Raw genomic sequence first — 27,436 nt, 5'->3', positions numbered from 1 at the left:
AGGCCAGTATTTGGCAGAAGTTCAAGAACAAAATGATATATTTAATACAGTGGTTCTCAGCTGATGGTATATAGAAGCTATCTAGGTGCGGTGGAAGATTTCTTAAACATTACTACAAATATTCTCTCTCCAATCCCCATATTTTCCTCCAAGTATAATGTCCAATATTATATTTATTGGCTTTGTGTCTTATAGTTATCATAGCAGTAAAATTTATATTCAACATTATTAATGGGATTATTTTTCTTTGTTTATGCTGAACAATGCTACCGTGATTTTTGTGTCCTGATAAATACGACAAGATTTATCACTTCACCATAATGACAAATATAATGATGGTACAGTAATAAAATGCCTGTAAACACATCTATGTCATTCTCAAAGTCAGCTTTTTATTTTTGTCATGGTTGGACACTATTACTTTGACAAAATCATCAGTGCAAGATACACAATATTAAAGATTTGCTGTTTTAGAAAACACCATAGTTTTTATTTGTGTTACATTATGTGTCTTACAGGCTGGTTGTCTGTTTCTGAGGCATCTTTAGAAGACAATCATGTTTAACCAAAGCCTAATAGTAGGAACGCTCCTTGTCTGTTCACTCTGGACAGAGATCACAATCGCTGGTTCCAGCTTTTTAAGTCCAGAACAACCGAAGATGCAGGTACATAATACCAAGAGCATTGGGTACTTCTCTTTACTGGAATTATCACAAAGTGTTTATTCTAGACAACTAATAATTTGTTATAGAACTGGTATCTGTTTTTTTCCCCTTGCAGCGAAAAGGCCTTCAGAAACCTGCAACAAAGTTCCATCGCCGAGATGCAGAAGCAGCTTTGGAAGTCCCTGGAAACGAGGTTGAGGGAACCAGTAATGAAATGGATATAAAGGTAACTTTTCCTGCATTCTTTTCCTACTCTTAGACATTGACAATAAATCTGAAATAAAATATAATGAACAATTTAAGCTGAAGAGCATTTTTATTTTATTTATTCATTTTTATTTCAAGGATTTATATTCTGCTTTTCTCTCACAGTGGGATTCAAGGCAGGTTAATTTTAACATGCATGGGTTCCTTAATTATTATTCTAGGCTGAGCTGGGTTAATTATTGTGTTTCTTCATGTCATTTCTGTCTTTTTGCAACCCTAAAGCAAACCTATCATAAGGTTTTCTTGGCAAGATTCTTGCCTTTTCTGCTTTACCAAGTGATCAAAAATTGTTTTGTTTTGTTTTTTTGAAAGAGATGGATAAGTTATTTAGGCACAATTGCATAAATGTACATAGAACTGCTTACTTTCAATGAGTGTAGAAAACCTCTGAAGACATTATTGTACTTATTGGGGGTATTAGGACACCGTCCTTCAAATGTATTGGTTTCTAGGCCCACATTGCTTCCAAGCTCTGCAGGCAAATTCTTCCACACTCAAGTAACATCAGCAAATTAATTTACCTTGCTGACATTCTGTACTGCAGAGTTGTAACCTAGAGTTATAGATCCATAACTGATCCATATTCTGTAGCACTATGTAGTCATCATCCTAGCACAGTCAGAAGCAGGAGCCCTGTTGCAGCTTTACTCGCTGGTGAGAATGGGTTGGAAACACCATCTTTCTTGTGCCTGGTTGGCAGTTGAACAGACCTCCTTTGCTGGCTGTGGCTCCTGCCTGTCAAGGCATCAGGATGGGAGATGTTATTTAATTATTTCAAAGGCCCCTTCAAGGTAGAGAGATTAGAAAAATGGTTCTAGAGGTAGAAAGGTGTAGAAGAAGGCAATGAATATGATCAAAGAGCCAGTACAACAACTCATATAGAAAGATTTCAGTGTTGTTTGTGGTTGTTGTTGTGTGCCTTCAAGTAATTTCCAATTTATGGCGACCCTAAGGCACCCTATCATGGGGTTTTCTTGGCGAGGTTTGTTTAGGGGAGGTTTGCCATTGCCTCCTCTGAAGCTGAGAGTATGTGACTTGTCCAAGGTCATCAGTGAGTTTCATGGCCAAGCTGGGAATCGAACTCTGATCTCCAGAGTTGTAGTCCAACGCTCACCCAAATTGCTACATCACGAATTGCTTACCTTATAAGAAAGTCAATTAAGGAGAGATATTATAAAAGTATAAAAATAATGCATGATGTGAGGAAAGATAGATCAGGATAAGTTTTCACCCTTCGCCATATTATTAGAATCTAGGGTTATCCACTAAAATTGAATGACTGGAGATTCAGAATATGAAAAGGAAACGTCACACACTGTGTCATTAAATGGTGGAATTAACTGCTACAAGAGATAGTTATGGGTGCCTATTTGGATGACCAGGATTGAGTTAGATTGAGGTTAGTATGGTTATATATCTCCTTCAATATTGGAGACAATATGCGCTTACTAGGAAACGGAAGACATAACTAGGAAATGCAAGGGTGCACTTGCATTAATTATAGACAATTGACTGGCCACTGTGTAAATAGAAAGTTGGAGCAGATAGGCCTTTGAGCTGATCCACTGTGGCTCATATTATGGTCATAAATATACTCCCAAAAGAGAGCTAGCATGGTGTACTGGTTTAAGTGTTGGAATATGACTCTAAAGACTAGGGTTCAAATCTCAGCATGGCCATGGAAATCCACTTGTGCAAGTCACACTCTCTCAGCCTTAGAGGAAGGCAAAGACACGCCCCCGTAAATAAATTTTATCAAGAAAACCCAATGATAAATTATCCTCAGTGTCGCCATAAGTCAAACAAATAAAAACAAATACACTCAAAAGTTTAAGTAGAAACACAGCTTATTATTAATGTTTATTTTAATGTGATCTGACATTTGAAGACATATTTCCCCATTTTTCATCCTGCAATTGGTTTCTCAGATGGAGCTCTCACTATTGTCACGTCTCAGTATATAACCTCAGCAAAATATAACCTTGACATTTTGGCAATTCTCACCTTTAATTCCCCAGCAGTACTGACCTTTAAAAATAAAGGAACCCAATCTACAACGTTCACAAATAATCTACATATTTTGCCACTTTCTTCAGGTTACTGTTCCCTTTGAAATCAGCATGAAAATCTCAGAAGCTCAGTACAAAGACTGTGAACAAATTCTGGAGAAATTTCTGGAAGACATTCTGGCTGGGAGCATTAAAGGTAAAGTTTTCTAAACCAGAATTGTAGGAACTTCTCCAAGTTTAATCCATGATATATTGGCAGAAAACGATTGCATATGCCTTATCTAACACATTCTGAACATCCTTCCGTGGACCAGTCACATTAAATATTCTAGGCACATTAGACATAGCAGCAATCAAGCAATGGCCTAAATAATTCTGGGTCAAACAGGATTTACTTTTCACTAAACCTGAATAGAATTGGCTGTATTTAGACAATACAACCAAATGGATTTGCTTGGGTAAGTCCCATGAGTGAGTTGGTTGTTCCTTTATGTTATCCTAAGAGAGGTTGGAACTTAGTGTGAGTGATCATTGTGGGATAGCAGGAGGAGCAATCCACGCCCTCCTGAGGAAGAAGAACAAGAAGATGATGATGATGATGATGATGATGATGATGATGATGATGATGGGCTACTGTAGTTGGGCTTTTGCAGGCATGTTGTAGTTAGTCAGGTCAGGGCTATACAATTAAACTGGCAAGAAAGTGACATAGCCCCAATGGTACCAAAGGAAAGTAATTTAGATTACTGCCTCATTGGTTAGCATGCAGAGATTATTCCCTGCATGTCAACTGATGAGACAAAAACCAAAGGCCAAAGTTGTTTTTGTTACAACTCCTCTACCTTCCCGTCAGTTTCGTTACAAAGCCTGTCCTATCCACCTATCAGATACGTGGTAATAGCTGCAAAGTCCTGTTCCAACTATTTGTCCTAGGTAGTTTATTTTGGTCCAAAACACACTGCAGAAATAATCCAGTTTGAGACTGCTCTAACTGCCCTGGCTCAGTGCTAGGGAATTCTGGGAACTGTAGTTTTATGAGACATTTAGCCCCTGTCAGAGAGTTCTGGTGCCACAAGAAACTACAGTTCCCAGGATTCCATAGTCTTGAGCCATGGCAGTTAAAGCGGTGTCAAACTGGATTGTTTTTCCAGTGTGGATGCAGCCTTTGTATATTTATTTTCCAACCCCATTTCTGGGAGGGGATGCATTGCTTCTCTGGGCCAAGAATAGACATTCATGCTAAGTACCAACCCCACATTCTCTGGATGGCATGGAGGAGTAATATACATACTGTTTGGATATACTCAAACCGTCCATCAACAGAATGGGTGCAGCTGCCATTACTGCTTGGAGGACAGTCCACCCAAAGGCTCCTTGTGCTGACTTAAACTTACCTTCTACTGCCATATGAACATGGATAGCTACTTCCACCCTGCAGCATTGCATATATCCTCCAATGATACTGAAATTACATAAGCTGTACAGGTCACTGTATAGATTGTGTGGAGTGAGGCCAAACATTTTGTGGCCTTGGCACCTTAGTTAGATCATAGCAAAGAACTATACATGTCTTCAACCAACATGCAATCAATTCCTTGTATGTCTTATTATCCACCCTTATTTTGGGTGAAAGCATACAAATAGTGCCTCCGTGCACCTAGTGTCTTCTGCTAATGTATTTCTTACTGCTCAGTGCACAACTGACATGTGCCATTTCCTCTCTAGTCAGTGGACATGTGGAATTTAGATAGAAATTTGATAAATGTATGGATTTATTTAAGCGGCACTTGGGAAAAAAGTTTGCATCTAGAGGTAAGTTAACTCAACCTGATTTCAACTGCATACATTTGGATGTATTGATAGTGCTGCTGACACTGTTCTTGCCGGTGTAATGGCTACTGGGGGGGGGGACACCTTAAAAGTTAGCAGTCTTACTAATACCTCTTTTATTGGTTCCAATGGGGGACTGGTTAACCGGCTTAATACTAGGTTCAAATTCCAGATGGTAAACCAGCGCAATGTCGGCAAAGTCCCCTCTGTTTAAGAATTGTTTTATATGTGAATGAGAAGAAAGTACAAGCCCGTCTGGTGTTACCTCCATGGCCAGTCCTGGCATGTGTCTCATTAAGGTGTTTCACCTCAACCTCTTCTCAATGCCCTCCTGTAAAAAAACCTAATACATCACTGACTTGTACTGCATATATTTGAACTTAATGAATCTGACACCGGTACCTAAAGGCTTTCCACAACATGTTATACTCCCAATGGATGTTTTCTTGAAGCCAAAATGGCATTCACCACTGAGTCAGAACAACCATGCTGACTCAAATACTGCCTCTCCAGGTTCATGCAGTCAACCTCAGCTAACTCAGGTTGTAATGATGAATTGGGACCCGATGAAATAGATCTGGTCTACTTCATAGATGTCCATGTCCTTTTTTATGCCAATGTAACAGTGAAAACCAAGGTCATTTTAGCCAATATGGTGCTACCAGCACTACTATGACCTTCTCTATTTAAATCTTTATTAACATCTTTTGAATTATTGGTATTGGGGGTAAAGGCATGCCGTACCTCTATTTTTGCAGTTTTGTCCTTTTGCCGTAAGCTACCAAGATAACTTGTTGTTGAGCAACAAAGCACAGTAAGTAAATCAACCTGACTGCAAATATACAATCCTAAATACAAGTTCTACTAGATTCTACTAACTAGAGGGTACTCCACTAAATTTCAGTATTTCCAAGTAAATATGCTTTGGACAGAATTGCAAATTTGAAAATACACGAAGGCAATACACTGAGATTAACTAGGAGAGCACCATATTTCGTACTTGCAAATTTCATGTACTTTCAAACCCAATTAGGTTACCTTTTCAATGCTGACTCTTCCCATTTTGAGTGCTTGCCATCGTAGTTAACTGTGACACAACCACATCTGGAACACTGTGTATTGTTCTGGTAATACTATTACCCCCACTCCCCACTAAAAGTCAAAAGTTAGAAGAGTGCTAACAGCATAAAAATGTCAAGCTATTGGACATCTTCTGTGTAAGAAAAATTAAAGGAGCCAGGCCTTTGTCATTAGGGAGACTACCAGGACAGGAGAGTGCTACAGCATGGGGAGGGGAAGAGAGGAGCTTTCCCACCCTTTCTTGTAATACTAGACCAGTATCATCCAATGAAATGCATTAGCAGGAGACATCTTATACTTTTAGTGTACTTTTAGCAGGTCCCTTTGAAATATGACATTTTTTACTCAGGTATGTTCTTGAGCTGCATTACTGGATTTGTTCTTTTTGGATAGTTCCTAGAAGGTATGACACCATGTTTGTGGCAACAGAAAATCAATCCATTTCTCCCATCTTTTTGTTGTGAGTCTTTGCTTCTGCCTTATAGTGACCTTATCATTGGGTTTTCTTGGCAAGATTTTTCAGAGGGGGTTTGCCCTTGTCATCCTCTAAGGCTGAGACAGTATGACTTGTCCAAGGTCACCCAGTGAGTTTATATGGCTGAGTGGGCATTTGAGTCTTGGTCTCCACAGTTGTAGGCCAATGCTCAAACTGCTACACCATGCTGGCTCTCTTCTCCTGTCTACCCACATTCATTATTGTGTACACTATTAGCAGCTATAGTTTGCATTAATGCTGACTTTTCCACTCACTATAAAGATATTTTTTAATGTTGACCTTTCAGAAAACCAGGCAAAAGACTGAAAAAAGAAGCTGAAAATCAAAATGGAAGATTCAGCACAGCAGCTTTCCTTTGAAAATAAGTTTCATGCTTTGAATTACTATGCTTCAAATTTTGCTTGATGCTGTTAACACCTAATAAATACCCTTTATTCAAAATGCAAAATAAATTTTATTAGGCAATTTATTTGCATAACTTTTGCTGAAAAATCCTACAGAGCTGCTTAAGGACCAAAAGTAAAATAAGTAAACCTTAGGAGAGGATGCTGATCTGGTCAAAAAAGACCTGCAATTCCAAAATCGATTTAAACTGATGCTACTTTCTCATGCTTTTGTTCCAAATGGAGGGGACGGGGGGACTATGTTTGTGCCTGGCCATCACATTGTTTCTGAAACGGCACAGAACTAAACATACAATAAGTATACAACGCAGTAGTGGGCATCGTTGTAAATGGGAGATCCATGATAACTTGAGTGGCAGTTATTACAACGAAAATGTAGCTTCTGATTAGCAATGCATAGAATCACAGGCACAATATGAAACTATAGAAAAACAGAATTTTGTTCTTAGCTTATTAAAAATAAATCAAGATAACACTCTTCACTTAATTACTAGGACACTTTTGCTTTAAGGATGTATTTGGAAGACAAAAGTGACAGTTCTTTGATTTGAAGACGCATGGTTTTATTGTTCTTCCTGCATACAAACATACATCTCATACATATACAGAAGAATTATTTAAAAGGCTCTTTACATATATTGGGGAAACACCATTAATAACATTAATAGAAGCATTTACAAAAAGAAACTTTGCATATAACATGAAGTCACATTGTTGGCATGAATTCAAAGGAAAGGCAACAATTACTTTCTTTCAATGTTACCGTCCAGAAGATTTTAATTTTTTGCCTTAGTGATAGTCATTTACATATTCAGCATGAGTATTTATATAAAAATACATTTATTTACAAATAAGCTCTTTAAATTTCAAATAATGCATAACATCATAGAAAAACTAAATTATTTTCTTCATTAAAAAAGGAACCCATTGAAGAGATTAAAAACTGCCTAATTAAAAGGAAAATTAAAAATTAGTCACTATTTTTTGTGTTGCCCTCAACTATTAGCAATTAAAAAATGAAGTCACTGTTCAAGAATAAAGTAAACACTAAGGCACCTTAAATGGCAGGCAACCAATAATACTGGAAGGGAAGCGGGGGGCAAAGAAATTTGGAAAACGTATGAATGTCTAAATGACTGTGTTTCAATTAAGCACTTTTAACTATTTCCCTTTTTCTCAAGAGTCACAATATTCAAGCTTGTCAAAGTTAGCATACAAGCCCAAAAACCTATTTACATCAATCACTTGGAGGAACCATAATAACTTCATGGAGACATTTCCTTCTCATTCCCTTCCCCACACTCCCTTGCACTTTCCTACAAATTATAGATTTTGTTTGTATTTTGTCTTAGTATGGCTAACATGATGGACACAGGCACCTCTTTGAGGCGGGCGATCTCTTTCACTGTGTGCAAAGCTACTCCTGGGTGTGAATACTGGCATACACTTTTGGGCACCTGAGAAAAAAGAAACAAAAGCATTAACAGGAGCATATTTTTTGTAGTCGGCAGTACAGAACTAGATATTAGATTTGAGAACATTGCATCAAATGTGTTAAATGAATTGCTGACAACTTTGAAGACCATATCTTTAGGTTGCTATGAATGTAACTGCCATGTTGTTCTGATCAGAAATCCATCTAGCACAGTATCTTATTTTGGCAACAATGGAGACAGTATGTAAGAAAAGAGACAACTACTAACAGAACTACTCATTCCCTCTGACTTACTCTTGAGCTTTTGATATACAGAAGATCAAGGGCAATTTGATAACAATATTTCCACCATATACTTTTTATTCATTACTCACAATGCAACAGCTATGAAATATTTTTAAAATGAATAAGCTCCTAATCTGGGGAGGCAGACTAATACATTGGATGGCTTACCATGAAGGTCCATTCTAGCTGAGGATAAGGAGCCATTCAAGTTATGAGTTAACCCCTGTTGCTGCCCAGGCAAGGCAAAGGATGACACATTCATTAGACAAGGTCTTTTCTCTTAAATCCCTGGCTCCTCTTTCGGTTTATTCTTCAGCCAAGAGTACAGGAAGATGAGAAAGGAATCCTCAGATATAGTAAAAGAGAAACAAAAATATTGCCACCTTAGGGTGGGTCTGCATGACTCTCCTTGGATAGAATTGACCTTTATGGTAGGCCCTCCATATACCAATCTCATCTGGCAGAGAAGAAAGCATCCAAGTATGGGAACTATCCTAAAGGAAAACCTAGATTTGGTGGGAAGGTGGCGAGTGAGAGGATTAAGGTGTAGGGACCTGCTTTAGGACCCTGCACCCAAAGGAAGACCATGCTGAAACATATTTGTCTAATTTGTAACAATGAGTGAAAGAAGGGCAATAGCCCAGAGAGAGATTTCCTCAAGTGGAGAATTAGCAGAAAAGGTTGATGTGGTGGTGGATCTAGTTGAATATGGAGTCACATTTTGTGGTTTGGAAAGTCGTAGGGATTTATAAGCTAGGAAAATACATGCCTTGATCTCGTTGATCAGAGAGGAAGAGGCAACTTTTTCTTCCCAAACGGGTGTAAAGGAAAGATATATAGAGAGCCTTGGATTTCCTAAAGCATTTGGTATGTTTAATGTGTATCATGAGAACCCTTCTAACATCTATGTTGTACCACTATTTTTCCAGTGGTTGAGTCAAATGTGGGCAGAACGTGAGCAAAACAATAGGCTGTACTGTAAATTGTAAAACAAAGATTATTTTGAGTACAAAACTGGGATCTAGCCATAGAGTCTAAGGTCTGAAGCAGATGGGCAAAAAGCGCAGGCATTGGGCTGTGTTGGGGATGGGGCATGCAGATGACACATTCTCCAAAAGCATCTGGAAGCTTGCTTGCAGAGAGCATGCTGCGCCTGTGCCAACCTGGAAAAACTGGCCCAAAATGGAGCAGCGAAAAGCCATTCCTGCTGGCAGTTGAGTTCATGACCACAGCTGGGGGCCACTTTCTGAGTGGGCCATATGATCACTGCAGTCTTGTGCCAATCAGGGGCCAACCGGGGCTGGAAGAGCCAAGGCTGCTCCAAACTGCTGGTTTGCTTCACTCTAAGTCTGTTTCAAATCTGCAGCAGCAAGAAGCCATTGAGAGAGTGGCTAGCTCAGATACTGACCTTGGTGAGGGGATGGCAAGAAGGAAACTGGTAGGTACCTGGATAGCTTGTAATTTGTGTCTGAGGTGGATGTTGATTAGAAGTATGCCAAAGGAAGCTTGTAGATGGCAGAAAGTAGGCTGCATCTGTGCTGCAGAAATAACCCAGTTTGACACTGCTTTCACTGCCATGGTTCAATGCTATGGAATTCTGGGATTTGTAGTATTGTGAGACATTAAGCCTTCTGTCTGAGAGCTCTGGTGCCACAACAAACTACAATTCTCATGATTCCATAGCACTGAGCCTTGACAATTAAAAGAGGTGTTAAACTGAATTATTTCTACAGTGCGTCTAGATCCCATTCTTCCAGACAACTCAGAAAGTCCATCTCTATGTTCAATGTGCCTTGGATATTAATGGGCTGTGATAGAGAGAAGTCTTGTCCACTCACACTAGACATAGGGGAAGGGAGTAAGATTAAGTTCCCCTTGTTTGACCCAACTCACACTGCCAGGAGCTGGGTTGTCCCAGCTCCTTTTTGTTCTGGTCCAAAGGACCAGAGAGTGATTTTGGGCCATGTTGGAGGCGTGTGTTGCTTGAACGCCACATCTCCAAAGTGGCTGGAAGCCATTTCATTTGGCCTAGGTTTAAGTGTACTAGCTTTTGAGATGGAAGGAGATGGCTCTTCTTTTCATTTGTTACAAAGGACTGAAAAGAGTTATGATAAGAGTTTATTTGGCTCCTTGAAGTGAGGGAGATTTCAGGAGGGCATAATCTAATTAAGGAAAATGTAAAAAATCTGAATAACGGAAAATGTAAATACCTCAGTCTCATGTGGCCTACAGAAGCTATAATGAGCTTTGTAAAATCTTAGGGGCCAAGACCAACCTGAAAGGCAGAGCATTGAACTGATAGTTGGTATTGTTGCAACAAAAGCAAAGCTACTTGTGGATATGCTCATGTAAATACACTCTGAAAGGCCAAAAGAAAGGAGACAGTTCCCTGAGAACAGGGGTCCCTGAATGAGTCAGAGACTCTCCATTTTGCACTTTCAATACCCGAGATCCAGAATGGGGAAAAGCTTCACCCCATCTTTGGGACACCATGAAAAAGACCAAATATATCTGTCAACTGAATATATGCCTGTCAACTCTTCATTTGGAGAAACTGGTTCTGTGGCACCCAGATTTAAGAGGTGAGAGATGCCCTGTTGGATCCCTAGGGTTTTTTGTGTGGGACCTCAAGTCAGGTGATCAAAGAAAAAAATGCCATGGGGGGAGGAGAAATTCTAATGAGTAGCCTCTGCTTAGTGGTCATCAGAATCCATGATCTAAAGTGGAATTTATCTATGCCAGAAGAAAGTGAGAGAATCTCCCTCCTATTTTGGAGGTGAGATAGTCACATGTTAGATTTATTTCTGGTGGATTTCCCTCTAGGGGCAGGGTTGCAGACTTGGCCTCCCTCAAGGCAAAAAAAAGAACTGGGACCTTGACCATGCAAGCTTGAAGAGACCAATTCAACCAGTCTCCTTTGTCCAATTCAGAAATGTCCCTGATGAGGAAGACTGAAGAGATGTGATATTAGCACCCCTCATGAAAACCTCTGGAGTGGAAGAAGAAAAGGCTCCTGTGTTCTGTGAATAGGCAGACTGCTCATCTGAGGAAGGACTACTGTCTGAATTGAGAGGAAGTAGGCTCGATCCATGTATCTGCTGGGCTACTATAGAGAAGTGTTGTAACCATGAATCCTTGTCCAAGAAAGGCATAGTCAGGGGCATGGGATGAGATGGGAAAAGACATATGGAAAAGAGGTAGGACCTGATCAACTTGCCCCAAATGGCAGGCACTGCATTCACAGTTTTCAAAATGGCCATCATGGGCTGAGTGGAAGCATGTGCATATTTGACAGCTGGGCAGTCTGGACCTAGCACCCTTCACTATTTGTGAGGAGGTCCCTGTTTCCAAATTTTAGATGGTGAGGGTGGAGACAGATCAGCCTCCTCCTCTTCCTGAATCAGGCTGAGTGATCATTGGTGCTGGTTAATTCTGAGGCAGTTGCCTTGCAGCAAACTCTGGTGCCTCAGCCCCTGTACTAGGTTGGAAGCCTGAAATAAGGGTAGCTTCAAGGGGGATGAAATCTGTGTGGATGAAGTTCACCTCATCAGCAGTACAGGCAGCTCTGGAGGAAGCAGCAATAGCGATGGAGGTGGTGGGTAGGCACATGGGATGCTTTAATTGAGATTTCCTGCATGGCAGGGGGTTGGAATAGATGGCCCTTGTGGTCTCTTCCAACTCTATTATTTTATGATTCTATGTAGTGTACAAAGTGGTCAGATAATGTGAATGTGCTTAAGGATTAATTGCTTATAGATCAATTGAGGCTGGAAAGCAGAGCCACACTTAGAAGACTTTGTTTTAGCCTTCTCCATACCCAGTAACTTGCAAGTAGAAAAGATGTAGAAAGGGAGAAGAAGATGCAAGGGAATAACGGAAACGTAATGCCACCAAGAACTACAGAAAAAATTTAAAGGATTTTTTGGGGTAATATTATAGGATAAGGTAAAAGCGAAAGAAAGAAGAGGGAGGAAAAAGGGTAAAAATAACCAAGAGAAAGGAAGGAGCAAAGATATGCCTTTTTTCTGCATTGGTAAGGAGGAAAAAGCTGAAGGAACCAGGGGTCTAACAGAAAAGACCTAGTCTAATGAACACATGATAGCTTGCTTCAGTGACAAGAGGAGTTAATCCATACTCTTCTACTGGCTGAGAATAAGTATCTGCAAGGGAAGGTTACTCAGTCACTCACACAACCCTCCATGCCATATTCCTCTGTTAAACAGGATCAGGAAATCTAACTTTTTCACCTTGAAGAGGCCTCCACTTTCACTAGATTTGTGTGCAACTGTGGGGAAACCCTTTCAGGCTGAACTGATTTTAAATAGTTTCATTTCACCTCAGATATACTGAATTAACTTTTTTACTGAGCATCCAAGAGTACTGGACTAACGTGAGTTATTTATTCCTTCATAAAATATTTTTCTGTCTCAAGCATGGACTGACTGTTCCTGAACTATACGGAGAAATACCAGAGCATCAACTTGGTGCATATTAACATTCACTTTCTCACAATACCACAAAGCAAGGTCTTTTAATGCAGCATCAAAGAGACATACATAATAATGAATTTTTACAAAGAAATACCTTACCTGCCTCGGAAGGAAATAAGGTGCATCTGTTTCTACTACTATTCTGCTTAAAGGAATTTTTCGAACTGCCTCTCTAGCTTCATGAGCTGATGGGTATGTCAGTAATGCTGTGAATCCAACAGTAAGATTTGGAAAGTAGTCCAACAGTGGTTCAATGACACTGTATCTGCTAGTAAAGCAATGCCTAAGAGGAAAGAGAAACCAGTGGTCATTCTGCAACATAAAATGATCAACCAACAGCAGGAAAACAAAGACAGACTACACTAAAGATCAGACAGTAAATGAAATACAGTACAGGAATTTAATATGATGGCTTCTGAGAAGCTATAACAGCATTCGATCTGCTGTGTCATGCAATCTCTAGAGACGCATGCAAACAGTTCAGGATACAGGAAAGCTCTGTTACTTCTATAATAAGTATTTAAGATAACCAAGGTCCAAAACACACAGCGGAAATAATTCAGTTTGAGACTGCTTTAACTGCCCTGTCTGAATGCTGGGGAATTCTGAGAACTGTAGTTTTGGGAGACATTTAGCCTTCTCTGTCAGAGAGCTCTGGTGCCACAATAAACTACCATTCCAAGGATTCCCTAGCACTGAGCCAGAGAAATTAAAGCAGCCTCAAATTGAATTATTTCTGCAGTGGACTGAAGTTAATCTTAATTTCAGGCCTTAACATTTTATATAAGGTTATTGCTGAAATTAAATCCCAGTTGTTACATAAATGGCCATGATCAAACAGAGTCATTCCGCTAACATTCTAACCCTCAACTACCATGAACTTCACTGGTTGAACTTCACCATCTGTCAGAATAACCTACCTCATAAGTTTGCTGTGAAGAGAATTAGAAACGAAAAGGGAAACTATGTATGATGCCTTTAGCTCCACAAGGGAAAGTTATTAACTATAATCATTTCTATGACCAAGAAGGGATTTGAACCCTGATCTCCACAATCAAACCCTGGTTTCCAGTGGCTCTCTTAATTTACTAGAAGGATTTTGGATTTACTTAGCATTTGTGTTCACTTTTTTGAGACTAGAAATGGAAGATGACAATCATCAAACTCTTAACAGGTTCATAAAAGCAAGGCAAAATGCCTGTATATCCACTGGAGTGGGGGAAAGCTGTGCAACATAGAATTCCCTAGGCATTATTAATGAAACCATGTCTATTACATTTATTTATTTATTTATGGAATTTATATCCCTCTTTTCTCCCAAAATGAGATTCAAGGCAGTTTACAATAATTTAAAAAGATAGAACAAAAACACTGATTACAAAAGTTAAAAAATAATTAAATATTACTAACATTTAAAACAGCATAGTTAAAACTAGTTAAAACCCATTAAAGCACCCCACAATATACAAGTAAAACTCATCCACAAAAAGCCTGGCAAAATAAATGTCATCAGCAGCTGGCAGAAAGACCGCAGGGAGGGGGCCAGCCTGACCTCCTGTGGGAAGAAGTTCCACAGTCTGGGGGTAGCCACAGAGAAGGCTCTTTACTGGCTCCTCACCAACCACACCTGTGAAAGTGGTGGGACTGAAAGCCCTCCCCCGCCGATCTGGGTGCTTGTGCTGGCTTGTACAGGGAGATACGTTTCTACAGATAGTCTGGACCCAAGCTGTTTAGGGCTTTAAAGGTCAAAACCAGCACCTTGAATTCTGTTTGGACTGGTAGCCAATATAGCTGCTTCAACAGGGGAGTGACATGATCTCTGCAGCCAGCCCCAGACAACAGCCTGACTGCAGCATTATGAACCTTCACCTGTCCTTTAGGTCATTCACCAAGGCAACTAAGGCTGTCTCTGTCCCATAGCAAGGCTTGAAGCCAAACTGAAATGGGTCTACATAATCCATTTCATCCAAGAACCCCTGGAACTGGGAAGCCACCATACATTCCAACAGCTTGCCCTAAAAGGGAATATTTGAGACTGACCAATAGTTCTCCAATATGGTGGGATCTAGGATTTTTCCAGTACTGACCTCACCACAGCCTCTTTTAGCCTTGCTGTAGGGAGGAATTCACTACTCCCCTTATCCAATTGGCTAGTCCCCTTCCAGTTGCTTTCAACAGGCAAGATAAGCAAGGGTCCAGTATGCACATGGTGACTCTCACCTCTCCAAGGATTCTGTCCACATTCGCAGGTTGCACAAATTGAAACATATCCAATAACACCAGACAAGCAGGGTGCAAGGTTATGTCCACCAGACCTGTATCAACTACAGCATCCAAGTTATAGAGTATCAAAGTAATTTTATCTGCAAAGTGCTGTGAAAACTCTTTGCAGTGGGCTACTGAGTGTTTTGTCTATTGTTCTTGCGAGACAGAAGGCTTGTGACTGCTTGAAACAGCTCCACTGGATAACACTTTGCAGATGCAATGGTGGCAGTGAAGAAGGATTTTTTCGCTGCCACCACCACAGCATAGACTTTCCAAGGAGCTCTGGCCCACGTTCGGTCAAACTTGCTCATTCTTCCACCATCCCATTCGTTTCATGACCACCAACTCCCTGCTAAACCAGGGTGTTTGCTTGACTCCACTCCACGGGAGGGGGATGCCTAGGAGCAATCTTGTCCACTGCACTGGCCATTTCCCCATTACACAGGTTGGCCAAGGCCTCGACAGAATCACCTATCGAGGCGACAGGCAACTCCCCAAGAGCCATCAGGTATCAATCTTCCTCTTGGGGAGGACCATCCTAATTAGTTCCCTAAACCCTGCAGAAGCTCAGTATCCCAGTGAGTCTAAACCTGACCAGATAATGATCTGTCCATGACAATGGAGCTATGGCAAGTTCCTCCACATCAAGATCATCATCACCCCACCCATCATAGAAAACAAGGTCCAGAGTGTGTCCAACAGCATGAACAGGACCAGATACCACTTGGAACAGACCCATGGTTGTCATGGAGGCCATGAAGTCCTGAGCTGCTCCTGACAGAGCAGCCTCTGCACGGATGTTTCCAAGACTAACTCATTAGTAATTTGTACTATATGAGACAGCCTTTCAAAAATGCTTAGAAATTTTAAGATTCAAAAAGTAAGAAGGTATAGGGCAATAACGCCAATTTTACAACAGTTTCACTTAGTCCATGTACAGTACTTATCTGGTTCAAGTTAAGCCTTTGGGGTTGAAAGGTGGGTTATAAATACCATAAATAAATAATAATAAATAATAAATAAATGGTTAGTTCTGGCTTTTGAAGCAAGGTATCTTAAAAGTCATCTCCTGTATGAGCCCATCAGATATTCCTTGGAAGTGCTGATTTCTCTGCCCCCATTAACTGAAATATGGTGTTAGGGATATGAGGTAAAGCTTTTCTATGGTAGTACTCAGGCTCTGGAATACACACACTCATATCCAGTGGAATGTGGTACAGGGCACCTAGTGAGGGAGATGAAATCCTGACAGACCACTGCAGCTCTGTCTCTCTGCCCCATGACTCTTGCCTACTGCTCCACAGAAAATCCAGGTGGACAAAGTGGGGAGAGATTAACACCCCCAGCTTCATCCAGTCAGATTTCCATGATACAAGCCAGATCAGTATGCTTGTTCAGGATCTAGTCCTGAATCAAGGCTGTTTTTCCATTTACTGATTTGGCACTAAGCAGTATTTTCAGCTGGGGGGAGGGGGCGGCTGTTGCTAAGGCTGCCCAGATAATTTGAGGCGAGGGACAGTTTATGGGCAACCAACATTCTATATCTCTCTCCTTTTCTCTGTTGATAACTTTGTATCCCCATTCCATATCTCCCTCTATTTTATAATATTTATAATTCATAGTATTTAGTGAACACTGTCACAGATTTCATTCCAACCAAGATGACTGGAGACCCTGTTTTAAAAACAGGAAACAAATAACAAAGTTAAGATCTGGGGGAGACAGGATTCTGGAATCTGGCCTACATACTGCAGTCTACCCAACATAATATAACCACAAGAATGCTAAATTCCAGAACGGCTGACTTTCCAGAGTTATTTTTAAAATTAACAGATGACAGAATTTATACTTAGTAGAATTACCTGTGTATTTTGTAGTCTTTTGGTACACATTTTTTCATGATTTCCAACAGATCCTCATCAGCATCTCTGCAGTGAATTACTAATGGCTTCCTTAAGGAAACAGCTAGATTCAGTTGTCTTTCAAATACCTGAAGCAAGTAAGAAATCAGGACATCTTCAACTGCCATTAGAACTGCCCTGAGAACAAAAGGTAAGACATGGGGGAAAATATTCTAATGTCAAGTCTAGCCATTACCATTTGTACTCCTACAAATGTATCTCTACATAGACCATTCTGGCAGGCCTGCCAAAATACAAGCTCTCTCCTACAGAATGTTCTGTTTCATAACAACAACAACAACTGCAATGAAGTAGATTACTCAGTTTGTACTGTATATGGTCCCTATGCATTTGGAAATCATATAATGAATTCGAAGTAGTTTGGAAAATTAACATTAATGAACAAATCTAAATAAATCTGCACACCTATTTCTTGTAAGCTAATTGAGAGTTCTTTTTGACATATTGATGGATTCAAAGCAAGTGGGTGTAGAGTGGTCAATACCTCACTAAAACAGGGCAGACCTCCAGCATGCCTAAAGACAACAGTTAAAAACCTATTGAAGGAAAAGTCCTACCTGGACCTCACCATTTTAGACAACTACTGGCCAGTTCTCAACTTTTCATTTTGGGTCAAGGTCCTGGAGCATCTGGTGACCTCCCAGAACCAGGGGTTTCTGGATGACAAAATTATCTAGACTTTTCAATCTGGTTTCAGGCCTGGATATTGAAAGACATAGTTTTAGTCACTTGGGGGAACAACCTACACTGGGAACTGGGAAGGGAAAGATGTCCCTGTTTGTTCTGCTGGATCTCTCAGCGTCTTTCAATATCATTGACCATGACGTCTTTCTTGTAACCTTCCTGGAATGGAGGTATGGTTTTACAATGGCTCCATTCCTTCTTAGAGGGGTGAATCCAGATGGCAGTACGAGGAGACTACCAGGTAACATCTTTGGCAGCTAGCCTAGGGTTCCTCAGGGTATGGGTTTGTCCCTCATGCAATTTAATATGTGTATGAAACTTCTGAAAGAAGTCATCCAATTTTGGGCTCCATGCTATCAACATGTGGATGATACCCATTATATTAATTCCTTTCCACCTTAATCCAAAGAAAATGTTTCAGCCTTAGGCTAGTGCCTGTATCTGTAATGGATTGGATGGAAATGAAGAAACTGAAACTTAATCCAGAAAAAAAAAAAAAACCAGAAGTGCTCCTGGTCAGTTGAAAGGCAGATCAGGGAATAGAGATTCAGTCTGTGCTGCTCAGCACTGCAAATTCCCTGATGATGACAGGTGACTAAAATGGTGAAGGGTCTAGAAACCATGCCCTATGAGGAACGACTTAAGGAGCAGGGCATGTTTAGCCTGGAGAAGAGAAGGTTAAGAGGTGATATGATAGCCCTGTTTAAATACTTGAAGGGATGTCATATTGAGGAGGGAGCTAACTTACTTTCTGCTGCTCCAGAGACTAGGACCCGGAGCAATAGATGCAAGCTAAAGGAAAAGCAATTCCACCTCAACATTAGGAGGAACTTCCTGACAGTAAGGATTGTTTGACAGTTGAACACACTCCCTTGGAGTGTGGTGGAATCTCCCTCCTTGGAGATCTTTAAACAGAGGCTGGATGGCCATCTGTCGGGGATGCTTTGATTTAGATTTCTTGCATGGCAGGGGGTTGGACTGGATGGCCCATGCAGTCTCTTCCAACTCTATGATTCTATGATTTGGGTGTTCATCTGGATTCAACCCTAAGCCTGTAAAGCCAGGTTTCAGTGGTGGCTGGAGTGCTTTGGTATAGTTAAGGCTTGTGCACCAGCTGCAGCCATTTCCAGAGATGTTGGCTCTAGCTATGGTGATACAGTGCAATTGACATAAAAAGTTACATGTTGGATATACCCTACATGCTTTACTATTGACAGCCAAACCAAACCCTATTGTGAGTGCAGAAGGCCTGGAGCAGTCTTACCTTGAACCATTGTTATCTCCAAGATTTGGACAACATCCAAGAATCACCTCCAAGATTCTAGCACAACTTTGGACATAAATATGTATCTTTTTAAAAGTTCAAAGATTATTTAGCAACCCACCCACACTTAATGTGGGTCACAGAATACTCTGGGCAGTAATCTGGCATGGTATTCCCCATAGGAAAGTCAGTCATTTTAACTAAGGGTTCACTGTTTCGCAAATCTGCAGTTTGGAGAACATTTATTCCAACTATACAATGAATGGTATGTTTCAAATTTACCAATAAGAGACATTTGCCCTGCAATCTAGAAATGGAGCCTTTTACCTTATGCTGCTTTGGAACTTCAGTGCTACATTTATAAGAGTAATCAAGCCCCATTTCTCCAAAGGCAATAGCTTTGGGGTGTCTCATTGTCTGTAAAAGATGCATTTCATAAAGGTCTGTGTAGTAACGGGCAAAATGTGGATGACAGCCAAATGCACCCCAAACCATGTCTTCTTTTAACAGATCTTCCCATAAGTTGTTCTTCAAGGTACGAGGATCACAAAAGTCAGCTATACAGCCTTGAAATTCTTCAGGAAAAGTGCTATCATAAGTTGTTCTAAACTTAGAAAAGGTGCCCCTGAAAGCCATCTTTGAATATAACATATCCAGATGGCAGTGGGTGTCAATAAATCCTTCTTCTAAATATTTAGGTAAGTCACCATGTAAATCCTGGTTTACACGATTATTAATGAAAGAGTCTGACTTGCGTGATGTCGAAAAGATAGGAACATGGGATGGTACTTCCATACTCTGTCGTCTCTTTTGCTTTTCACACAGCAATGGAGAACTAAGTGACCATGACCTATCATGCACATTTTCCACTGAAGGTCTTTGATCTCTTGATGTGTCTGAAAAGATACTAGTTGAAAAATCTGAATTATCACAGAGATGGCTATCATATGAATCATCTTTAGAGGGGACTGAAAAAGAAGCACAACTTGTTGGCTTGGGACTGCTTGTCCAATACTTTGCATAATCACTTATTTTGCAACTGTATAAATGAGGAGGATACATCACAAACTCTGTCGCTAACATTGAATTCTCCTTTGTTTCTGATGTACTGTAATTTGGGATGGAATCCTCTTGTGAGAAAGTAGTAGGTGGCTCTACATCCTCGAGGTCAGACCAATCGCTTTCAACTGAAGGCTCTTTTTCTTGCTCAGTAAACTACAGATCAAAAGAGTAAAAACCAAAATCAAACCAAGACTTTATTCATGTTGATTATCTAGCATATGTTTAATATTTCAAATCTGTATACAGGGAAAAAAAATGCAATGGGGGGGGGGGAGGAATCAGAAAATAAGAACAAAATACACAACAACCTTAATGTTCTTATTTTGCATGAATATATGAAAACTAAACATAACATAAAGTAGAATACTAAAGAATATTTTAAACCCAAATTTTGTTCATTGCATAAAAACACAACTGACTTCCAGCAGAACATAAACAAAGATCTTCTTTTCTTTCTTTGCCCATGTTCAAATACAGAGTGCCCATAATATGCAGCTTGATTTTTTATAAAGGAAAAAGGAAGTACAGTACAAGCTCTCCAACTGGGACTGATTTGTCAACAGTGGGTCATGCCAAGAGAAAATATTTGTGTATCGCAACAGAGAAAAAAGAAGTGAAACTAAAAAATCAAGAGGTAATAGGCAAATAGTGTTTCTGTATGTGAGGCAACAATGACCTCTTAAAAAGACTGTAGGCCGTTCAGCAGATGGCTAGAAGATTAAATAACAGTATGTTATCTACACAGTTTGTTATTTTACAAGTCACTATCAGTTTATTCTGGGTAATTTGACTGAACCACTATGAAAGATCCAGCTAATTTAACAATTGATAAAAGTACAGTGGTGCCTCGGGTTACGAAATTAATTCGTAACGCGGCCGCTTTCGTAACCCGAAAAGCCTTCGTAAGCCGAATTGCCATAGGCGCTAATGGGGAAAAGCCGCGATTCCGTGCGAAAAAGCCGAAAAAAGCACCAAAAGTTTTTTCGTAACCCGAAAAAACATTCGTAACCCGAAACAATAATTCCCTATGGGATTTTTTCGTATCCCGAAAATTTCGTAACCTGGGTATTTCGTATCCCGAGGTACCACTGTACAATATTTATTATTATGCAGCCATCAATCAACACAGAAAAGCTGATATGGCATCTTTAAAAGGGGTATATGTGTTTTCTATGGCCCAGTACATACCACCACCAAGCGGTGTACTGGCGCCGATTTTAGGGTTAGGGACCATGCTGCAACTGCCTAATACGCCATGGCAATGTTACAATGGCGGTGCCCTGTGTACACGGTCACCGCCATTGTGACGTAAGCGACACAAAGCGTCCGCATGTCACTTACGTAACGAGTGCACTATTGGCATACTCATTACGTCCACCCTGTGGTGGAAAAAGAACCCGCTTTTCCTAGGTTCTTTTTCCTCCAGAAGGAAAGCCTTGGTGGCTACGGCTACGGCTTCCCTCCAGGGGAAAGTAGGCTGCCAGCAGGCCACTCTTTTCAGGCGGTCTGTCCTAGGCCTATGTCTCTTTCCATAACCGTATTGAATTCCCCCTTCCTTGCAAAAAGGTCTCCTTATCTTAAGTTACACATGACATGAACATCCACATTTATAACAAGTCTTGGGAAATGTTCATCCTGTAGCCTTTGCTTCTTATACAGTAATTATGCAACTATAGTTATGAAAGCTTCTGTACCCATCTCTAAGGATTCTTAATAACTCAATGAAGATGATACCTCAGTGACCAAGTTAGCTATTTTCCTATTAAAATGTAAGAATTAAGGAAAATTCTTGACATTATCTCAAAGAGATCCAAAACCATAGATCTTCCACCCTGAATTTTAAATAGTTTTTAGTTTAGGTTGTTGTGTATGTTTTGTGTCTTAAAATTAGTTTTGACTTATGATGGCCCTAAGATGATTCTATCATGGCATTTGCTTGCCAAGATTTGTTCAGAGGGTTTGCCACTCCCTTCCTCTAGGGCTGAGAGTGTGTGACTTGCCAGCCACCCATTCACTCAGTGGGTTTCCATGACTAAGTGTGGATTTGAACCCTGGTTCCCAGAGTTCTAGTTCAACATTCAGGCAACCATATTATGCTGGCTCTCTAGCAGATGCTGGGTTTTTATTTGGATGAACTCAATGACATCTCAGGAATATTTAAAGTATATTTTCTTTTCAGACACACTCATCTGCAATTCAATGCCTTACCTTTTGATCTACTTCTGAACGAGGTTCCTCCACAAGCATATGTTTTGGAGAAGGTTCAACAATAACTGTCCTCTGGAAATTTACAAACTCTCTTTTGGTTTCACTCTGTGTATCAGATGAACTGGAGGAAATGCATTTATCTTTTGATACAGTTTCCTGTTTTGTGGTAGTACTGACTTTGGTAGTAGTTTTTTTGACTGCTACGACCCTTAATGAGCAGTTCAGCATCATAGCTTGAAACATCAGACCTACATCTTAAGTAGTTTTCTGGTCTCTGGGATTCCTTTTTACTTAGATTGGTATTAGCATTTTCTTCATTAGTTATATTTTGCTTTTTGGCAGACTCTCTCTGACACTTCCATTCTCTTTCAGTTTGTGAAAGATTACAAACACTTTTTAAATTGTCATCTGATCTGTGAAGCTCTCTGCAAGGTGTATTTCTATCATATCCAAAAGAAGTATCACTGTCCTCTTTTACTACAGTTCTTGGGCTGGTTGGTTCCTGCTGAAATTCTGTCTTATGTTCAAAGCTCATTACATGTCTCGAGCTGCTGCTTGGTCTGGAAGCTTCTTTTCTGCTATGCCTAGAAGTCTTCTGTTCTTCCTTTACAACAGATTTCTGAAACCTGGACTCCTGTGGAAATTCTGGCTCATTTTCAATACTTGATGACTGATGGATATGTCTTGACCGGCCCCCTGATCTGGAAGACTCTTTTCTATTGTGCCTAGAGGTACTATGTTCTTCCTGAACAGCAGTTTTCTGAAAAGTGGATTCTTGTTGATGATCTGACTCATCTTCAAACCTGGATACTGCATGGGTAAAGCGTGAGCTGCTACCTGGTCTAGAAGCCTCTTTTCCACTACGCCGTGTAGTATTATCTTCTTTTGTAGCAACTTTCTGAAATCTGGACTCATGCTTAAGTTCTTTTTCTCCTTCTGATCTTAAAACTACAGAAACATGTCTTGAGCTACCATCTGACCTACAAGACTCTTCTTTACTTTGTCTGATAGAAATATTGATGTGCTCTTTTGTTATAGTTTTTGAACAGTCCGAGTCTTTTGCAGTTTGCTGTTCCCCAGGTTTTGATGCTACTGAGGGATGTTTCAGATTGTCAGATGATCCAGATGCCTCTTTTCTTTCTATGTGAACTCCATTTGGAGTTGCTGCCTCTCTTTTAGCTCGTAGCGCTCCACCAAGTATACCCAACAGGGCTTTGCGATATATTACTCGAGCACCTTGATCTTGATCCTTGCTCTTCACTCTCCTCCTCCCAGATTCAGCCTCTGCTTCTTTTGAAGTGTCCTTTTTTTCGCTGCTCGATGTAAGACTTGGGCCTGAATCACTGCAACCATCTTGTTTAACCTAAGCAATAAGAACAGTGTAAGCTACATACAACACAATTCATATGAAATGTTATTGTGCAACTTGCCTACCTGGTTTGCTGAACCCCTACAAATAAGAACTGCAACCAGAGTTTGTTCTTATGATTATTGGTTTATTTTCAAATAACCCAATGCCTTCAAACACTCTGCTGTGGTAAACTTTCAGATTCTGGTTAGTTTTGCTACTCCTACTGGAAGTAGGAACTAAGTAGCAGCAAAAGGAATGCATACACCTCATGAAATGTAAGCTAGATTCTCAGGAACTTTGGCATATCATTGCTTACATGCACAACCAATTCCTTACACCAAATCCGCTGGGGTTTGGTTCCAGGATCCGCTATGGATACCAAAATCTGTGGATGCTCAAGTCCCATTAAATACAATGGCACAGCAAAATGGTGTCCCTTATATACAATAGAAAATCAAGTTTTTCTATTTAGAATTTATATTTTTGTTTAGTATTTTCAAACCGTGGATGCTTGAATCCCGTGGATAAAAAATCCGTGGATAAGGAACGCTGACTCTGGCTGGCTATGGAGGCTACATTAATTTGAAAAAAAGCTTGACAAAAGTTGAGGTGGTTTTTTCTTTTTACTAAGTTAAAGCTGCACTCTCCAACTTCTTAGTATGAAATGAACACATAATTCTTATATATTTATTTAGCTAAATGTTCAACAAGTTAGAGCATTTTCCTCAACAAAATACACTTAGGAAAAGAACTTTCAAGTCAAACACATTTTTTTTCCAGAAATGGAAACTAGAATTTATTTATTTATTTATTTTAAAACTTCATTATCAATTGTCCAGTTACACGTTTTTGGTTTTTCAAAACTCTAAAAAAAATCACACTTCACTCAATTCTATACCTCCATAATAAAAATATAATAGAAGAGAGAGAGAAAAAAGAAAAGATTACATTAAAAAGTTAACTCTTTTAGTCACGAACAATTCTTATACCATACATCTCTATGGTCAATTAGATACCTTTTGTTTCGGGGATTCTCCAGGTGTAGATGTCACATTTCGCCTAGACATGTCACTGGCTGAGTTTTTTACAAGCAGACTTCTACCCAAAACAGAATGGCCCAGACTCTCTTGAACCATGCTGCTGGCTTCATCTTCTAGTTCAAACTCATCAGAGGAAGAATCCTCTGCAGTGAATGAAGTTCTGGAGAATGCCTTATAAGAAGATTCTGGAAAGTGCAAGCTCTTTTTGAATGCAGCTGTCTTGCCACCAAGGCGACTGTTAGGGGAAGGATGAGGCGGCCCTTCTTCTGTGAGCTTGTAGTATTTGGTAGGGGAGCTAACGGACAAGCTGTCCCACTCTATTTTGCGTCTCCTGTTTGGCTGCATTGAGGCTGGGTTACCTGGACATGAGAAAAAGGAAAAATTGGTGTGTTTACACAGTGAATAAAGACAGCATATTTTAAAGTACAGTGAGCCCTCCACACTTGCTGGGAGTTAGGGACACAGGACCCCTGTGAAAGTGGAAAAACCGTAAGCTAAAAACAAACCTTTTTTTCCCCCTGAGAGAACACTTCTCCAGGCCTTTGTAGGCCCTGCAGCACAATTCTATGCTCAACATCTGCCAGACATTGACCACAGAATAGCACTGGAGGACATACAAATGCCCAGAGAAGTGTTTTCTCTAGGAATCTCTAGGTCCTCCAGCTAACTCTATGGTCAACTTCTGGCAGAGTCTAGACTCTAGTTGCTGGAGGACGTAGAGATTCCTAGAAAGAACATGGCAACCAAATTTCTGAATAATCAAATCTGCAAAAAATCAAAACCGCAAATGTGGAGGGCTGATGGAGGTTTTTAAATATAAAAATGTTGCTTATTATTAGCTACCCACACATGTGGCATAGCGGCATGCGTGTTGGACTAGCACTCTAGAGACCAGGGTTCAATTCCCAACTTGGCCAGGAAACTCACTGGGTGACCAGAGGCTTGCCATTAAGTCAGAAACCACTTGAAGGCACACAACCACAACAACAAGGTGGATTTAAGTGTAACGATGTTGCAAAAGTCATCCGAACATATTGCAGGAGACCAGAGTGTGAATCCTCACTTGGCCGTGGCAACCCACAGAAAGTTTTTAAGGCAGGCGACAGGGTGCTGTAGTATTTTGAGCATTTTAATCTTTTACATTGGATGTTAGTATTGAACTGGTTCTAATTGTTGTAGCAATTTAATTCTATTTCAATATACTATTTCTGTATGTTTTTAACTTTATGGTGTTTTGTTTTGTTTTTTAAATGTCATAAGCCACCCTGAGTCCCAGCCTTGGAAGAAGGGCAGGATATAAATATTATAATAATAATAATAATCCCCGAAATATTATGTATTATGCTGCCTCTCTGCCCAATAGACCATTTGTTGTTATTAATAGATTTTAATGAAACTATATTTTAAATTGTGAGAAGCTAAATTCCATTTTAAGGGAAGGGGGTTAAGATATATTATTCTGCACTGTTTATTATGTATTTATTATGTATCTCCTGTATTATTATTATGTATTATTTATATGTATTAGGCTATTATTTCGTAGATTGTACACCATGGGCAGATTTTTTTTTAATCTGTTTTACTGATTGTGCTGTATAAATAATAATAATCATAATAATAACAACAACGTATTGGTTTTGTTTTAATGTGTAAGCCGCTTTGATTGCTATTGTAGTAGAAAAGTGGGATACACATAAAAGTTTTATTTATTTATTTGTGTGTTTATTTATGCCTCCCCCTAAGTGACCTTAGGAGAGTCACACTCTCTCAGCCTCAAGAGGAGAGCCATGGCCTGAGGGCAGGGAACCGTCTAATTAGAAATAATAATGGTAAGCCGCTCTGATAGCCTTTAGGGCTGAAGGGCGGGGTATAAATACCATCAATAAATAATAATAATAATATTAATAATAATAATAATAAGGGAAACCCCATGACAGGGTTGAAGGCAGACAAGTGCACTCCGCTTAACTGTGGCCAAGGGGAAGCCCCAGTCCCTTCTGATAAGGACCTGGCTATCCCAAGTCACCTGCAAATTCCCTGGGCACCCCTCATAGCCTTCCTTTCTTCCAAAGAAGAGGGGAGGGACTAGGAAGAGGCTGGGACTACTGTAGTCCCAGGCTGCCCTGAGGGAGAGGGAGGAGGAAGGGGAAGAGGAGGAAGGAAGGAGGCACCCAGCCCTGCAAAAGCATAGGCTGCAGAATGGGGAGCTGAGGGAGGAAGAAGAGGTAAAGGGGGCCATTTCCCCAGGGACGGGGGGCGTGGCCTCATTCCTTCCCAGCTCAGCCCCCCATTGGCTGGTTCCCCCAGCCTCCCCCTCCCCTCGAGGAAACTGACTCCCTCCCTCCCCCGCCCCCCTTCGCTCCAGGAACGTCCCAAACGGTGACAGTTGGAAGCATCCCCGCCCCGCCCCGTGAAGCGCGCGCGAAACCCCCCTCCCCCGCTAACCGTCGGTACTCACGGCCCCCTCCCTCCCTCGCGCGCGCGCCTTCGCCCCTCGCAGCCGCTGTCGCCAACAAGAGAGAGAGGGGCCAGGAAAAGAGACGGGGGCGGGACCCTGCCCTGTGGCCTAGACAAAAACTAACAGCTAAAAGCAGCATAGAAATGTGAATTCATACTCTCAGCAGCTCAAAATGAGGACCTTTGGGGTCTTCTAGACAGAAAACTAACAGCTAAAAGCAG

At 40.5% G+C, this 27,436-nt stretch overlaps 2 protein-coding genes across 2 annotated transcripts; one reads left to right on the top strand and one right to left on the bottom strand.

Annotated features, from left to right (window-relative positions):
- The first annotated feature begins 557 nt into the window (after positions 1-557).
- LOC121921089 (appetite-regulating hormone-like) lies at positions 558-6,662 on the top strand. Its single transcript, XM_042448613.1, has 4 exons — positions 558-665; positions 781-891; positions 3,029-3,137; positions 6,634-6,662. The coding sequence occupies exons 1-4, from the start codon at positions 558-560 to the stop codon at positions 6,651-6,653; spliced, it is 348 nt and encodes a 115-aa protein (XP_042304547.1). The 3' UTR covers positions 6,654-6,662.
- A 627-nt stretch (positions 6,663-7,289) lies between these two features.
- TATDN2 (TatD DNase domain containing 2) lies at positions 7,290-25,973 on the bottom strand. Its single transcript, XM_042452250.1, has 8 exons — positions 25,685-25,973; positions 24,734-25,116; positions 22,574-23,729; positions 22,367-22,542; positions 19,424-20,311; positions 17,089-17,216; positions 13,061-13,244; positions 7,290-8,208 (listed from the first exon to the last, which is right to left on the bottom strand). Exons 1-8 carry the CDS (start codon positions 25,704-25,706, stop codon positions 8,068-8,070), a joined length of 3,078 nt encoding a protein of 1,025 aa, XP_042308184.1. The 5' UTR covers positions 25,707-25,973; the 3' UTR covers positions 7,290-8,067.
- Between the last annotated feature and the right edge of the window lie 1,463 nt (positions 25,974-27,436).

Source organism: Sceloporus undulatus, chromosome 2, assembly GCF_019175285.1.
Source record: "Sceloporus undulatus isolate JIND9_A2432 ecotype Alabama chromosome 2, SceUnd_v1.1, whole genome shotgun sequence".
In the NCBI taxonomy this organism is placed as follows: Eukaryota; Metazoa; Chordata; class Lepidosauria; order Squamata; family Phrynosomatidae; genus Sceloporus; species Sceloporus undulatus.
This window is presented reverse-complemented; position numbering and strand designations above follow the sequence as displayed.

Excerpts from the sequence above, each read along its gene's own strand:
- TATDN2 (XM_042452250.1), bottom strand. The coding sequence starts at position 25,706 with ATGGCAAGCCTCTGGTCACCCA. Across the intron at positions 23,730-24,733 it reads GAGAATCCCCGAAACAAAAG|GTTAAACAAGATGGTTGCAG; the intron begins GTATCTAATTGA and ends CTTATTGCTTAG. Across the intron at positions 17,217-19,423 it reads AAGTTCCAAAGCAGCATAAG|GTATTTGAAAGACAACTGAA; the intron begins GTAAAAGGCTCC and ends TACTTGCTTCAG.
- LOC121921089 (XM_042448613.1), top strand. The coding sequence starts at position 558 with ATGTTTAACCAAAGCCTAATAGTAGGAACGCTCCTTGTCTGTTCACTC. Across the intron at positions 666-780 it reads CAGAACAACCGAAGATGCAG|CGAAAAGGCCTTCAGAAACC; the intron begins GTACATAATACC and ends TTCCCCTTGCAG. Across the intron at positions 3,138-6,633 it reads TCTGGCTGGGAGCATTAAAG|AAAACCAGGCAAAAGACTGA; the intron begins GTAAAGTTTTCT and ends TTGACCTTTCAG.